Source organism: Amblyomma maculatum, chromosome 10 (genome assembly GCF_055883805.1).
Source record: "Amblyomma maculatum isolate TAMU_Amacu chromosome 10, ASM5588380v1, whole genome shotgun sequence".
Classification (NCBI taxonomy): Eukaryota; Metazoa; Arthropoda; class Arachnida; order Ixodida; family Ixodidae; genus Amblyomma; species Amblyomma maculatum.
The window spans coordinates 61109729-61124160 of NC_139353.1; the positions used below are offsets into that span (position 1 = coordinate 61109729).

Genomic DNA, 14432 nt, shown 5'->3' on the forward strand with positions numbered 1-14432 from the left:
CAACGCGCCGTAGCCAGTGAATCTATCGATTCGATCCGGCGTGGAATAGGCAGCCGTTCGCGGTGCAGTCTATAGTTTTTTGTATTTTTTTTTGTGCTCCAATAGGCAGCAAAAACTTACACCGTACCACTTTGCGGCTGAGTTAATAAAGTGTAAGTGCTATCGCACTTAAGCGACAATGATGGAAAATGTAGGGCCCTTAAAAGGAAAGTTTTAAGCTTTCCGTGAAACATATATTTCATGCAATATTTACTTTCTTCAGCAGGAACTATACTGAATAAAATATTTTATTGGAGCAACTGCAGCAGCTGTGCATATCCCATTAGCCTGTGCCGATTTCTTGGCCCTCTCGACCAGGTTTTCCTTCTCTTCAGGGTTCATGCTAGACAGCAAAGCTTCCACCGCTCCTATATAGGCTTGTGAATTTTTGAACAGCCGCATGTTTTTTCAAGGGCTATGTCGTAGCGTGTCATGTCGCATATTGCCCGCAGTAGCGAAAACTGATGTTGAAATCTGTCGAGTGCAGCTGTTTTAGCAGGCTAGGATGCGGAATGTATTGGATTGCACCAATCTCCAAAAAGCGGACTCCTCAATCATTTAATATTCACCTGGCGGAGATTATCCCCTCTTCCTCGAATCACGTGTGCTGTGAAATCTCTATATAGAGTACAAGAATACATAGTGGCGGTTGAGCAATGAAAATACTACAAATATTTAGAACAAAAGAAAGCGCCCACAGCCTCTGTTACACGGTCATTCAAGGCCCCACGCCAGTTCCGTGCCAACTCAGTGCCGCAAAATTTCGTTTTTTATTCAAGCTCTTAAAGGTTCTCGCAGAGACAACGGCTAAGCGACTGAGTTGAAGGTGAAGTCGTAGTGCACTAAATGCACCAGTGCAGTCATAACTAAACTTAGTAAACTATTCTCTTCTTATTACATGATTGACGTTTTCCTATCGGTAATTATGAAACTGTATTATTCCTTCAGAAAACGCACTAGCGTAGCCTACTAGCCCGTACTTACAGTAGCTGCTGTTTCAATTATGCAAGGCTTGAAAACGTCTTGAAGGACATGGGGGGTTCCGTTACCTTTAGTACGCAATATGTGCCGTTTTTGCTTTAGTACGCAATATGTACCGTTTTTGCTAAAAGTAACCAGGCTGCATGTTTTGCTTCTCTCTTGTATTATGAAGCCAATAAGTGTTTCCAGATGATAACAACTAGTTAAGAAGTGAGGCCAGGCGCTCGCCTTCACTTTGCAGATTTATAGGTTCAGACATGCTGTGAATTTACTACCACATGGCTATGAAGCAGATCCTGCAGCCTGATTACTTTTGGCAAAGACGGTACGTCGATATAGAAGCACCGCAGATGCGGTTGATGTGATGGTGTCTGTATTTTCACACATATTCCTTTTACACAACACAAACGGCTGCTTTTATGGCACCTGGGCTGAATGTGAGGAGCATTTTGAAACAGCATCTTCATTTACAGCAATATCTACTGCATCTCTCCATCTGTAGCCTTTAAAACATAGAGGAATATGCGTTTATACTGAATATTCCTCAGGATTTCTTCCTTTCTTCGAGACAATCTCATTCGGCCAAAGTTACACGAGTGAAGCCTTTGTCGGGCAGAGGTCCAATGCCCTCACAACCAGATATAGCATCGGGATATTCTCACATAAATAAGAACTTGTTAAAGAAATTATATCTCTATAGCCCTTTTGCGGCCACTGGCGCTTGAGATATAGATTTGAAAATATGCCATGTTTTCAAGAAGTTTGTGATAAAAAAGAAACAGTAAGGTCTGCCTGAAGAATTGTGATCTCAACTTTTACTTTGAACTACGTTCGTAGAAAAGCACGGAGAATGGCTAGCAATGGTTGCATATTTGACCCCTAACAGCGAATGAAATTCGAGACTTTTATTTGCAAGGTTGCACTCTAAATAAAAGAAAAGCGAATTTAATCATTTGAGATCAATTTTTTTTTCTCTCAATATTGTCATTCTATCGCTTCACTGTAGATACTCTACAAAAACATTTCAAAAGCTGTGAAGAATTTGCTGCTGCGGTCAGTTCAGCTTTGCTTTTCAGCAAAGCGTTTAATATTTACATTGTAAAGTGGAATAAAAGGAACTAAAGACAATTATATTTTTAATTTTCGAATATAACAAAATATAGCGATATTGAAGTTCCTCGGTGCTGAAGAAGTGTCGAGATCACAATAACTCCTACTTTGGCTTCACGGTTCCAATTGTATAATCTACAACATGGTCTCTAGTAATACGCAGAGCACTAAGAAATCTTCGCATGCAAGCACATTTGTCGCGGTACACGAAGCTGAAAGGCTCTCTGTGTGGGGGATCATCACAGGAAATATGAAAACGTCGCTTGCGTAATATAGTACATGATCTACATTTTCATCTAATTCATGCAGCCCCATTTTATCACTGCGTAGCGTAGAGAAAGCAAGCATCATGAGCTCCCGAGACCGTTTTTTTATGTTCATTATCGAGAACCAGAATGGCAATTTGTAATGTTATAAACTAGGCCCGCATTTGATATTGACAGCCTTCAGATTTGCTGTGTGGTAGCGTGCTCTAAATAAAACAAATACAATGCCTGGGACCAGCTCGAACTCCCAGCATTATAGTATATTCCACTCATTGAAAGAAGTGTATATGCAATAACTTGGAAGGACCTATGCAGATTTGTTCATTTCTTGAACGGGTTATATCGTGACTATCCCGTAAACCCAAAATATAAGGTCGGTTTCTTATTCACTCGCTCAATAGCATAAATTTAGGGAGGAGAAATCATGCCACAGTTTCCCCATGAAATTCTTTGCGTTTATTCAGTATTCGGGTTTTCAATATAGGCTGTCTGCTTACCTAATAGGCTACAGCCAGTAATTTAAAATCGAATTGTAGCAATGCTTCGCAGTAATGCATAATAAGAATAAACGCTATCTGTGAGCCCAATATCGAAATGAGAGGTTTGTTTAGCAACTTCTATCACAAACTGCAATATGAACGCAAGATATACATAAAAAAAAACACTCCCTATCCATTTGGAATCGCAACTCTACCGTAGTTGCGTAAACCAGCTCTTTATTTTACTTCTCCATTACTAATGTTGTGACATCTTGTGGGAAGAATGTGGACTGCATGCATACGGAGCACGAAATAGACGGAGGCAAAGCTGCGGGGCGAAATGAAGTGCATTCAGTGGCGTTAAAGGACTTGTATGCAATAGTGTGCATACCTGACATTCTGCAGAGGATTACACGCAAATCACTGTGCGCATATGCTCATCTGCTGCCGTTAGCGGGAGGGGTACAAGCGAAAAATCCTCCATTGGTGTAGCTTAAAGGAGTACAATCGTTTAGAGGGCGCCACCATGATTCTTTCATCTCCCACACCGTTCGTAGTGCTCCAAACGGCTGGTGACGAGAACTGTAATACCTTACCTGGAACTTGCACACTCGTGGAATGGCTCTTTCAAGAAATTCGCGAGCTTTACAAAGGCGGGCTCGAAACTTCAGAAGCACTCTCCTTTCGTATGGCTACTGGCCTCTAGAGAAATAAATTGACGTCTGGAGATGTGCCCCCCCCCCCCCCCCCAAGTCGGATTATTCGAATTTTGGAACTGCATCGAGGCCTAGCTCTTGGAATCCTCACTTTGCATGTCTCCTAGCATCAACAGCGCAAGTGGCCTCGTTCTGAATTCTGTCTGTTTCGTTTATGATTTAGACAACATTTATTTGTCATAGCAGAAAACTGAAACCAACTTGAGTCTATGAGAAAATAAAAAGGCTCGTGACACTGTGTGTCGTGGAAGTTCGAAAAGAAATCCGGTCACGTAGCTGTGGATACGGGGAAAGAAAATGTCCTTTGAAATAAAGTTTGTCCGTACTTCAAAGCTAAATCGGTATTGATAACTTGTGGCACCCTAGGTCACCGGGCGGACAATTGTCCCACTCCAGTGAATGAAAGATGCGGACTTTGTGGCCAAAACGTTGGGGCTGGTACTGAGGGGATGGCCCCCCACGAATGCAATCCAGTGTGTATAATCTGCGGGGGGCCGCACCTCACCAGCTCCCGCGAATGCACGGGGAAATTCATCAGGCCTCAACAGCCAAGGCCCAAGACATCGGGCCCCCCCGCCAAACAGAAACGCCAACAGGAGACGCAAAACCGCGGCGGAACGCCACCAAATACCAAGACAGCGGGATCAACTGGATCAACGCCACCACCCGGAGACGCGGAGTTCCCAGCTCTAAAGCCTCCTCCTGGCGGCGCCGCCTGCAAACAATCCAAGGTAGGCAGCTGGGCAAGGGTCGCCTCCTCTTCTTCTTCTTCCCCTCCCCCCCTCACCAGCACCGCCGAGACGCAGGAACTTAAACGCGAGCTCGCCCTTTTGCGAGCTCAAAACGAAAAACTAGCCAGTGAGCTTAACTCGCTGAAAAATCAAATCACTACGCAACCCTCTTCTAGCGACGAGGAAGAAAACATAACAGACAGGGAGATTCCTAATAATATGGAGAGTCGCTTCGGAACCCTGGAGACTCGGGTCACCGCGATTGAAACGCAGTTGGCTGATCTTCCCAAAATTATCCATGACACAATCGCGCGTCAGCTGGACAATGTCATCACACAGGTGACACAAGCTGTAACTCACATTATCCAAAAATGGATACAGGAAAATCCTCGCGTTCTTAAACGCATGGGTGCAATGAGGGACGTTAACCGACCTTCAAAATTTAACAGAGTCATTCCCGATGAGTCTGACCTTTCTGAAGACTCCTGCATGTCTGCGCCGGGCACTAGCGGACTGGGAGGTCTTAACAACGTAATCCCGCCCTCCGTATCCGAACATGGCCCCCAGCCCTAAGTCGAGAGCCAGAACAACTCAGCCGCTTACACTAACGCAGTGGAATTGCAGAGGTCTCAAGAACAGCAAGAAGCGGGATGAACTCCGCCTCTATCTTGAGACCTCTGAATTCCTCGTTGCCGCGGTTGCCCTTCAGGAACCCGGCGCAGGCGTCAAGCTCACAAACTACACTACATTTCAACACAACCCGCAGACATGTATACTTGTTCACAAGCAATATACTGCACAGGAAGTCACACTCCCCACAACACCACCGTTCGCGTACACGATGGTGTCAGTACTGCCCCTAAGGCGGTTTGACCCACCTGTACACATTCTAAACATTTATTGTCCCCCGAAACTTAAAAATGTTACGTTAAGCGAAATTTTCACGCAAGCTATGCAGGTAGCGGGAAAGGACCCACTTCTGATTGTCGGTGATTTTAATGCTCACAGCAGGCTCTGGGGGTATCCCCGGGAGAACACACGTGGGAGGAAGCTTGCGGAACTTCTCTCTACACTCGGACTCACCCTCCACACCGACCCCACCAACCCAACACGTGTAGGAAATTCGATTCAACGCGACACTTGCCCGGACCTCACATTTACACGCAACATACGCCATGCCGACTGGCTGAACACAGAGGAAACTCTTGGTAGTGATCACTGTATAATCTACACAACCATCTACACGCGTCCACTGAAACGCCCACAAACACAAGCTTGTGTCCCGAACTGGACAAAATTCCGCACCTCTCTGTCTATCGTAGACCCCCTCCAGTCGGGATATGACACCTGGTACAAATCACTCACGTCTGCACTGAAACAACACGAAAGGCAGATACAGCTCACGGAAACGCAAACGGACGTAGACAACCACCTCCTACATCTTTGGGAGGCCCGCCGCAGCCTCACCAAAAGATGGAAAAAACAGAAACATAACAAACGCCTTAAAAAACGCATCCTCGAACTCACACATCAAGCCGCGGAATATGCTGCTCAGCTAGCCGACACTAACTGGGTAGACAGGTGCAACACGGCTGCGCGCCAGATGTCTGGTCGTAATACGTGGCGCCTATTCCGCGCGCTCATCGATCCAACACAAACACGCACGGAAACCCAACGCCACTTACATAAAGTCATGCACAACTTTACAGGAACGACAACACAGCTAGCGCACACACTCAGGGATCGATACCTGTGCACCACCAAGGACCCCCGGGCGGTCGCCTACTCGTATGCGGGCAAAGAGAATACGGAGCTGGACACTCCGTTCCAGCTCCACGACCTCCGGGCGGCCTTAAGCAAAATGAAACGCGGCACTGCACCCGGGCGCGACAAGGTTACGGTCAAGCTTTTGGCCAACCTTTCCGATGCAGCATATGTTGTGCTTCTAAAATACATCAATAGTATTTGGGACGGAGACACTCCTCTCCCTCTCGATTGGAAGTCGGCTCTCGTCACCTTTATCCCGAAAACCGGCAAACCTATTGATGTGGAGAACCTTCGCCCCATCTCTCTCACGTCTTGTGTCGGCAAGCTGATGGAGACAATGGTGCGCGACAGACTCTCCGAATTTCTTGAAACACAGCACATTTTCGCGGACACCATGTTCGGTTTCCGCCCTCAAAAATCAGCACAGGATATACTCCTTCAGCTCCACCACGACATATTAGATCCTGTCGAATGCCCCCATAATGACAAGGTGGTCCTGGCCTTGGACCTTAAAGGCGCATTTGACAATGTGAAGCACGAAGTAATCCTCGATCACCTCAGTCACACCAACTGTGGTAACAAAACTTTCAATTACATAAAACAATTTCTTACAGACCGCCAAGCCTACATACGCATACAAGATGCGGAACACGGGCCATACACCATCGGCTCGAGGGGAACACCTCAAGGCGCTGTCTTGTCTCCCCTCCTCTTCAATTTAGCCATGCTTCATCTTCCCTCCAAATTGGCTTCTCTTCCCGGGATACATCACGCACTTTACGCGGATGATATCACAATCTGGGCCACGCAAGGTAACCTGGGCCACATGGAGTCCTGCCTGCAGGCAGCGGCGACCGTAGTCGACGACTACGCGACCTACTGCGGACTCCAGTGCGCCCCAGCTAAATCTGAATTTGTGCACGTACGTCCATCCCCTCGAGACACAACTCAGCTTCGCATCAGTCTCCCCTCGGGACCGATCCGGGAGGCCAAAGAGATCCGCGTCCTTGGCCTCTTCATACACCATCAACGCAGAGTTGACACCACTCTGGCCAAACTTCGCATGGTGGGAGACCAGGTGGGTCGTATGGTCCGCCGGGTCTCCAACAAGCGGGGCGGATTACGAAGCAAGGATGCACTGCGGCTTGCCCATGCTTTTGTAACGAGCAGAATACTCTACTCGACACCCTACTTGTACCTGCGTAAACACGATGAGGATCAATTGGAGGCCATCCACCGGAAAGTCATCAAGCGGGCTCTCGACCTTCCGGTCAGCACGTCCAACCAGAGACTTCTGGCTCTGGGCGTGGTGAACACGTTCCGGGAGCTACGAGAAGCCCACTTACTAAGCCAATACACGCGTCTTACACAGACCACGTCCGGTCGCCGCCTCTTGGACCGGCTACACATCAAACACGATTACCACATTGAGGAAAGGGTGAGAGTGCCAGAACTCTGGAGACGCGCCCTCCGGGTCCGACCCCTTCCCCGCAACATGTCCAAAGAAGACCATAACGGTCGTCGCCAGGCGCGCGCGGAAGCGTTGGAGCGATACTATGGTCACCAGCAACACGTGTATTATGTGGATGTTGCCGGCCCTTACCATGGGGGGTGGTATACGGCTGCAGTCGTACACAACACAAACACGGTTAACGGGCTAACTTTCAAAGCCTACAGCACAACTCACGCGGAGGAGATTGCTATCGCTCTGGCTCTCAGTATTCCCAATTCGAAACACATCATCACCGACTCGCGAGGGGCCTGTCGGAATTATAGGCTGGGATGGGCTCCCCCGCTTGCCCGGCGTATATTGCAATCTAGCTGCCGATACATAGACCCAACTCCGCATAATCTTATTTGGGCACCCGGTCACCAGGGGCTCAGGGGAAACGAACAGGCCGATCAGGCCGCCCGCGCACTCTCTCCCCGGGCTATCTCCTTGTCCTTGGAAGCCTACTCCCAATCAGACAATCTGGCCCTTACATTCAAAGACATCACCGATTACTACAAGGAGGAGCACAGGCGCTACCCGGCCCCTTGTAAGGGACTGGATCGCGCTGACGAGCGCCTCCTCATCAAAATTTTTACCAATACAGTACTGTGCCCGGCGGTGCTTAAGCATTTCAACCCGTCCTTTGATGGTGCGTGCCAGTACTGTGGGAAGGTGGCCGACACCTTTCACATGGTCTGGGCGTGCCAGTCAAACCCATCCATTCCCCCCAACCCCAATCCAACTAGAGAGGACTGGGAGGCGGCCCTGCTCGGCTGTCAAGAACTCAAGGCTCAAAAGGCCTTGGTTCAACGGACGCGGGCGGCGTTGCTGGCCAATGGGGCCCCGGAATAGGGGCTCCACCTAGTATTGTGAGGGGGAGACCGATACGTCTCTAACCCAAACACCTCTGTAATCATTTAATTGTTATTTATAAATGTTTTAACCACCACCACAGGAAAAGGCTCAAATTTTTTCCCTTCACGCTAAGAGAATTTGTGCTCTTAAAACAAGCATTATTTCACTGACTTGAAGCTCGACGAAGAAAGAATTCTGCGCGCTTCCTAGCCCCATTTCTCAAATCCATGCTCATGGTGCGTGTTTTTTATTTATTATAGTCCATGCAAAAAGACAGATTGTGTAGGGAACTTAACCTTCTTCTAGTGCCTTCTCCGTGAGGAGAGTCAACTGGAAAATCATTCTTTCAGATATCGCTTGTGCAAATACGACAGCGTTCGAAACATTCCTTAAGGAAAGGATCCGTTTTGTGTTCAGTTGTAGATATCTGTGTTGAGTCAGGCTATTCCTGACATATAGGCAAACTTTCCGCATGTTCAGCAAAGCGAATTTTGAATCGAGAAGGTTGCTCTTGTGCATACTTGAGTGCTCGCAGAACTTAGCTGGAGAAACAAGTGCTCTATCTTTCTCAAGATCATTGAGTTATTTATTGCTGTCGTAGCTCTTTTCAATGTGCACAATGTAAAGAAGCACAGAATGCACACATTATATGAAAAGCTTTTATGGGTGAAATAATAAATTATTCTTCATTGGGGTACTGATTTATGTATGCATTATTTAAAAAAATACAGACAATTTTACTCTATTAATCTCGTAATATCGTGCAGAAGCAGGACGTTTTACAGGATTGTGTTTGCTGTGTCTAAATTATTAAACATTAATTTGCTCTGTTAATCAGGCGGCCCTGCTTCCAGACCATACGCTGCATGTGCTTCAGAACGACAGTTTTCTTATTAAAGTTCTTATTGGCGATGACGTTGGATGCGAATCCTACTGTGTAAGAGAGTTTGAAAAACACAATTTCGTGGTCAGTGAAAGAGGCCAGTCAGAGGTGGACGTGTTTCCAACCTTATGTTAGTTGTCAGAAACGGAGAGGCGTAGAATTTGTCAAAGTTTCTGTGAACGTCTGAAATTGGCTTCAGATATCGAGTTTTTGGGAAATGCTAAAACGCACAGCTGCCCCAGTGGTTTTCTTAGCCATGAAATTTGCAAGGTCTTTTCAGAACAATTTATCAACGAGGTGCGATCCTAGTGTTCTACGGCAACCAAACGAATAAAAACGTGATCTCCAATGCCCATATCAGTATAGATAAATATCCACTATTGTGCTCAATGACAATGTTCTGCGCGCAGTATTTATTAGTCCCGAGGTGTGGTTAAAACATACGGATGAAAGGGGAATATCAGGCAGCATATGCGAAAGGATGAACCAATAAGTGACGGGGCAATCGTTACCACGCATACAAAGTGAAGTATCATGTGATCGCATTGTGCGCGATTGGTATGTAGTGTCACGTGATGCTGTGACGTGTGTGAATGGCAACGCCGAGAGGAGGAGCGTGGCACTGGTTAAGAAGTTAGCGCGCAGATCGCTCGTGCGGGTCTCTTAATCTGTACGGCCCAGCGTGCCGAATAAACATGTTGCTTAGTCGCTCTGCCTCTGCTTCGCTCGCCGCGGCTACAACATAATTGGCGACGAGGATGGGATCCCGCTGGACTACGTAAAACGCATCGCGGCGTTCGTGATCCCGCTGGACTACGTAAAACGCATCGCGGCGTTCGTGATCCTGCTGTACTGCGTGAAACTCATCGCGGCGAGCTTGGAAGCACCGGCGTTCGTGGAGAGCGTGTGGGCGAGGCACAGGGATGGCAACGCTTGGAAGTTTCGACCAGTTCGTCGAGGACGGAGACGAGGATTTTGAGTCCTACGTGGAAAGGTTCGAGCACTTCCTGAAGGCCTCCCAGGTGAGCGACGACCTCAAGGTCTCGATGTTTATTACGGCAATAGGCAAGAGGGCTTACAAGACGCTGAAGACTTTGCTAGAGCCTAAAACGCCAGAGGACAAGACTTATGCGGAACTCGTAGAAGTGCTGGGAAGTCATTTCACCCCAAAGCCCATGGTCATCGCAGAACGATTCAAGTTTAATCGGCGGTACCAGCATCAGGGAGAGTCCATAGCAGCATATGCAGTGGAGTTGAGGCGTTTGGCAGCTTCATGCGAATTCGGGGAATTCCTCGATGAGGCTCTTCGAGACCGCTTTGTAGTGGGCCTCTGCGACAGCGCAAGGCAAGCACAGTTGCTGAAGAGAAGCAAGTTGACGTTTTCGGACGCCTGCGACGTTGCGAAAAGCATCGAGCTAGCGCGGAAGGAAAGTCGGGAATTTCAACCGACCGGGACGCAAGGTACAGTCGACGCCGTACGTCATAAGCCAGGCGGTGGGAAACGCCAGCAGCAGCGTTCAACCGGTGCAGGACTAGCAAGGGACCGAGTGTCTGAATCGCCGGTCTGTTTTCGGTGTGGCTCAGCGCACGAAGCATCGAACTGCAAAATTCGCAAGTATCGTTGTCGTGCATGCAAGCGTTACGGACACTTGGCGAAAATGTGCAAGTTCAAGTCTAGAGACGCGGCTAATTCGGTAGCTGTGGAGGACGCGGATTGTGACCAAGTGTTGTTGTACAATGTCTATTCTTGTGCAGAACGCCCAGGGCATTATGAAATTTGTCTCAAGGTAGCCAAGAAGGATGTTAACATGCAAATAGACACGGGTGCGTCTGTTTCCATTGTGCCAGAAACGCTATACAGGAAATTGTGGCCCAGTCTACCTAAAGAGCCTTGCCACATAAAGCTGAGGACATACGGTGGGTCGCCGCTAACAGTCACAGGGAAATTGACGGTTCCAGTCGAACATAATGGTCAGTGCAAGCAACTTCTGCTCATTGTCGTTAAAACCGACAACAATAGCGACATTGCGTTGCTAGGGCGTGACTGGCTGGAGGCTCTTAAGCTAGACTGGTCAAGTGTGCTTGGCGTGTGTTTAGACAAAGTTGCGGCGCTACTTGAGAAGTACGCAAAGGTGTTCGAGCCCACTCTGGGGCTGATCAAAGGTAGTCCAGTCAGGCTGGTTTTGAAGGAGGGGAGCAACCCCGTATTTTGCAAAGCGCGACAGGTGCCATTTTCTTTGAGGGAAACCGTGTCACTTGACTTGCAGTCTCTTGTGAACAGGGGAGTGTTAGTCCCTGTACAGAAAAGCGACTGGGCGACGCCCCTAGTTGTTGTGCCTAAGGCGAACAACAAAGTCAGAGTGTGTGGGGACTTCAAGGTTACATTGAATCCGTGCCTGCGAACTGACCATTATCCACTTCCCGTGATGGAAGATTTGTTTGCAAAGTTGTCAGGATGCAAGGATTTCACAGTGCTTGATTTGTCGACAGCGTACCAACAGCTGGAACTGCATCCGGAGGCACAATCAATGGTGGTTGTCAATACACACCTGGGGCTTTTCAAGTACACGCGCCTGCCCTATGGCATCACAAGTGCACCTGCTATTTTCCAGTCTGTCATGGATGATGTGTTTAAAGGGCTTGAGCGGGTAAGCTGCTACTTGGATGATGTGCTTATCGCAGGTTCAACATTTGACGAATGTTTTCATCGAGTGGAAAGGGTGTTGGCACGTTTTCTAGAAAGAGGCATGCGATTGCAAAAGGAAAAGTGTAAATTCTTTCAGACATCTGTCTCTTACCTAGGCCACATTCTGGACGACAAGGGCGTTCGGCCATCAGATGAAAAGGTGAAAGCGATAAAAGAGGCACCAAGTCCAAAAGATGCGGCACAGTTGCGAGCTTACCTGGGCTTGATTAACTTCTACGGGAAGTTTGTACCGAACATGTCAGCTAAGCTTAAGCCTCTGTATAATGCTCTGAAAAAAGAGAAAGGTCAGGCGTGTGCGCGGCTTCCATGACAGAAACAATTCCGCGGGTGTCAGCCCCGTGGTTGCGGTTGGTGTGTTTCGGTACGTGAACAGAAATTGGTCAACCCGATGTTGCAATGTTTTCTTGATCCCTGTTCTTCTCTCGTCGAGAACCTGCCGCAAAAGGTCCCGCTTAATGGTCTGTACGTACCGCTCTGCGCTTCCATTTGATGCGGGATGGTACGGTGGCGTCCTGGTATGCCGCACCCCATTCCTGCGGAGAAAGTCTGCGAAATTCTTGGCACAGAACTGTGGACCATTGTCCGTAACTACTTCTTCTGGCAGGCCGTAGGACGCAAAGACACTCCGCAGCTTTTCAATGGTCTTCTCGGTAGAGGTGGATGGCATGACGAACACTTCTGTCCACTTGGAATGCACATCCACTAGGACTAGAATCCACCTGGACTTTGCTTTTACCGATAACCAGTGGCTCCTAGTCCTAGTGGATGTGCATTTCAAGTGGACAGAAGTGTTCGTCATGCCATCCACCTCTACCGAGAAGACCATTGAAAAGCTGCGGAGTGTCTTTGCGTCCTACGGCCTGCCAGAAGAAGTAGTTACGGACAATGGTCCACAGTTCTGTACCAAGAATTTCGCAGACTTTCTCCGCAGGAATGGGGTGCGGCATACCAGGACGCCACCGTACCATCCCGCATCAAATGGAAGCGCAGAGCGGTACGTACAGACCATTAAGCGGGACCATTTGCGACAGGTTCTCGACGAGAGAAGAACAGGGATCAAGAAAACCTTGCAACATCGGGTTGACCAATTTCTGTTCACGTACCGAAACACACCAACCGCAACCACGGGGCTGACACCCGCGGAATTGTTTCTGTCATGGAAGCCGCGCACACGCCTGACCTTTCTCCAACCGAACTTGGAAAAACGTATGGTCGACAGGTTCTACCAGACGAAAGAGAAGGCTAACGAGAGAGGGCGGTCATGGAGATCATTTGAGGAAGGCGATCATGTGCTCGTCCAAGGACTACGTCCTGGGGAATCGAAGTGGTTGCGAGGCGTTATAAAACAGCGGTGCAGTGCATCCACCTACAATGTTAGAATAGGGCAGGAACAGAGGTTTGTGCATGCTGACAACCTACGTCCGTGTTCGTTTCAAAGTGTGGAATCCGGGACAACTGTGTATCCTTCTGTGCCTAGTTCAATGCCTGATTCTGTACCGGAAGAGTCGTCTACTAAGACCCCTTCCTTAGATACGTCTGAGCCACAGGATTCCTCAGCACCACAGCCTGCCCAAGCATCTACGTTGCGGGGACAGAACGCCAGTTCGCCTGCAAGGTCCACGCTGCTTGCACCACCGCTCCGGGAGCATGCGCCACCTCCGGACACGCCACCTCTTCGGCGCAGTGCTCGTTCTCGGAAGCCTCCTGATCGTTATACCCCATAGAGCTGGTGTAAAACAGTTAGGGGGAAAGGGAATGAAGTATCATGTGATCGCATTGTGCGCGATTGGTATGTAGTGTCACGTGATGCTGTGACGTGTGTGAATGGCAACGCCGAGAGGGGGAGCGTGGCACTGGTTAAGAAGTCAGCGCGCAGATCGCTCGTGCGGGTCTCTTAATCTGTACGGCCCAGCATGCCGCCGCGGCTACAACACAAAGCAAACAAATTACTTGGGTATACAAAAAAAGCTACCTCCTCTGACCCATTGTTCCCGCTCAACATTCGCGATGCTCTTAGAATAACTGTGAACATCCTACAAGAACGGCAGAGTGACACTTATAAAACGTTTTATTAAAAGTTTATAAAAGGTGAAGTGCATGCCCGCGATAAGGGTGCTTTCCGTCTCCTTGCATCTCACATCTTTTCAATACAAGCTAGGCCCAAGACGTTTTATTATGTCACCAAACGGCAATCAGGCCGGATGAAAGAGCGAGATGTGTTAGGAAATAACAGCAATGAAGGAGTTGTCAATTCTTTTTAAGTCTAAATTTCCCCAGTATAGTAACTGAATGATGAATATGAACCCCATCAAGAAACAACCTTGCGTTATCAGGCTACAGGGCCGATAATAAGAAAACCCGTCCGAAAGTCGCAGTTAGACATGCTCACTATCACGGCTTAGGACA

At 48.3% G+C, this 14432-nt stretch overlaps 1 protein-coding gene across 1 annotated transcript; it reads left to right on the forward strand.

Annotated features, from left to right (window-relative positions):
* The first annotated feature begins 10242 nt into the window (after window positions 1-10242).
* Window positions 10243-13750, forward strand: LOC146176639 (uncharacterized). Its single transcript, XM_084581345.1, has 2 exons — window positions 10243-11348; window positions 13504-13750. The coding sequence occupies exons 1-2, from the start codon at window positions 10243-10245 to the stop codon at window positions 13748-13750; spliced, it is 1353 nt and encodes a 450-aa protein (XP_084437471.1).
* Window positions 13751-14432: the final 682 nt, after the last annotated feature.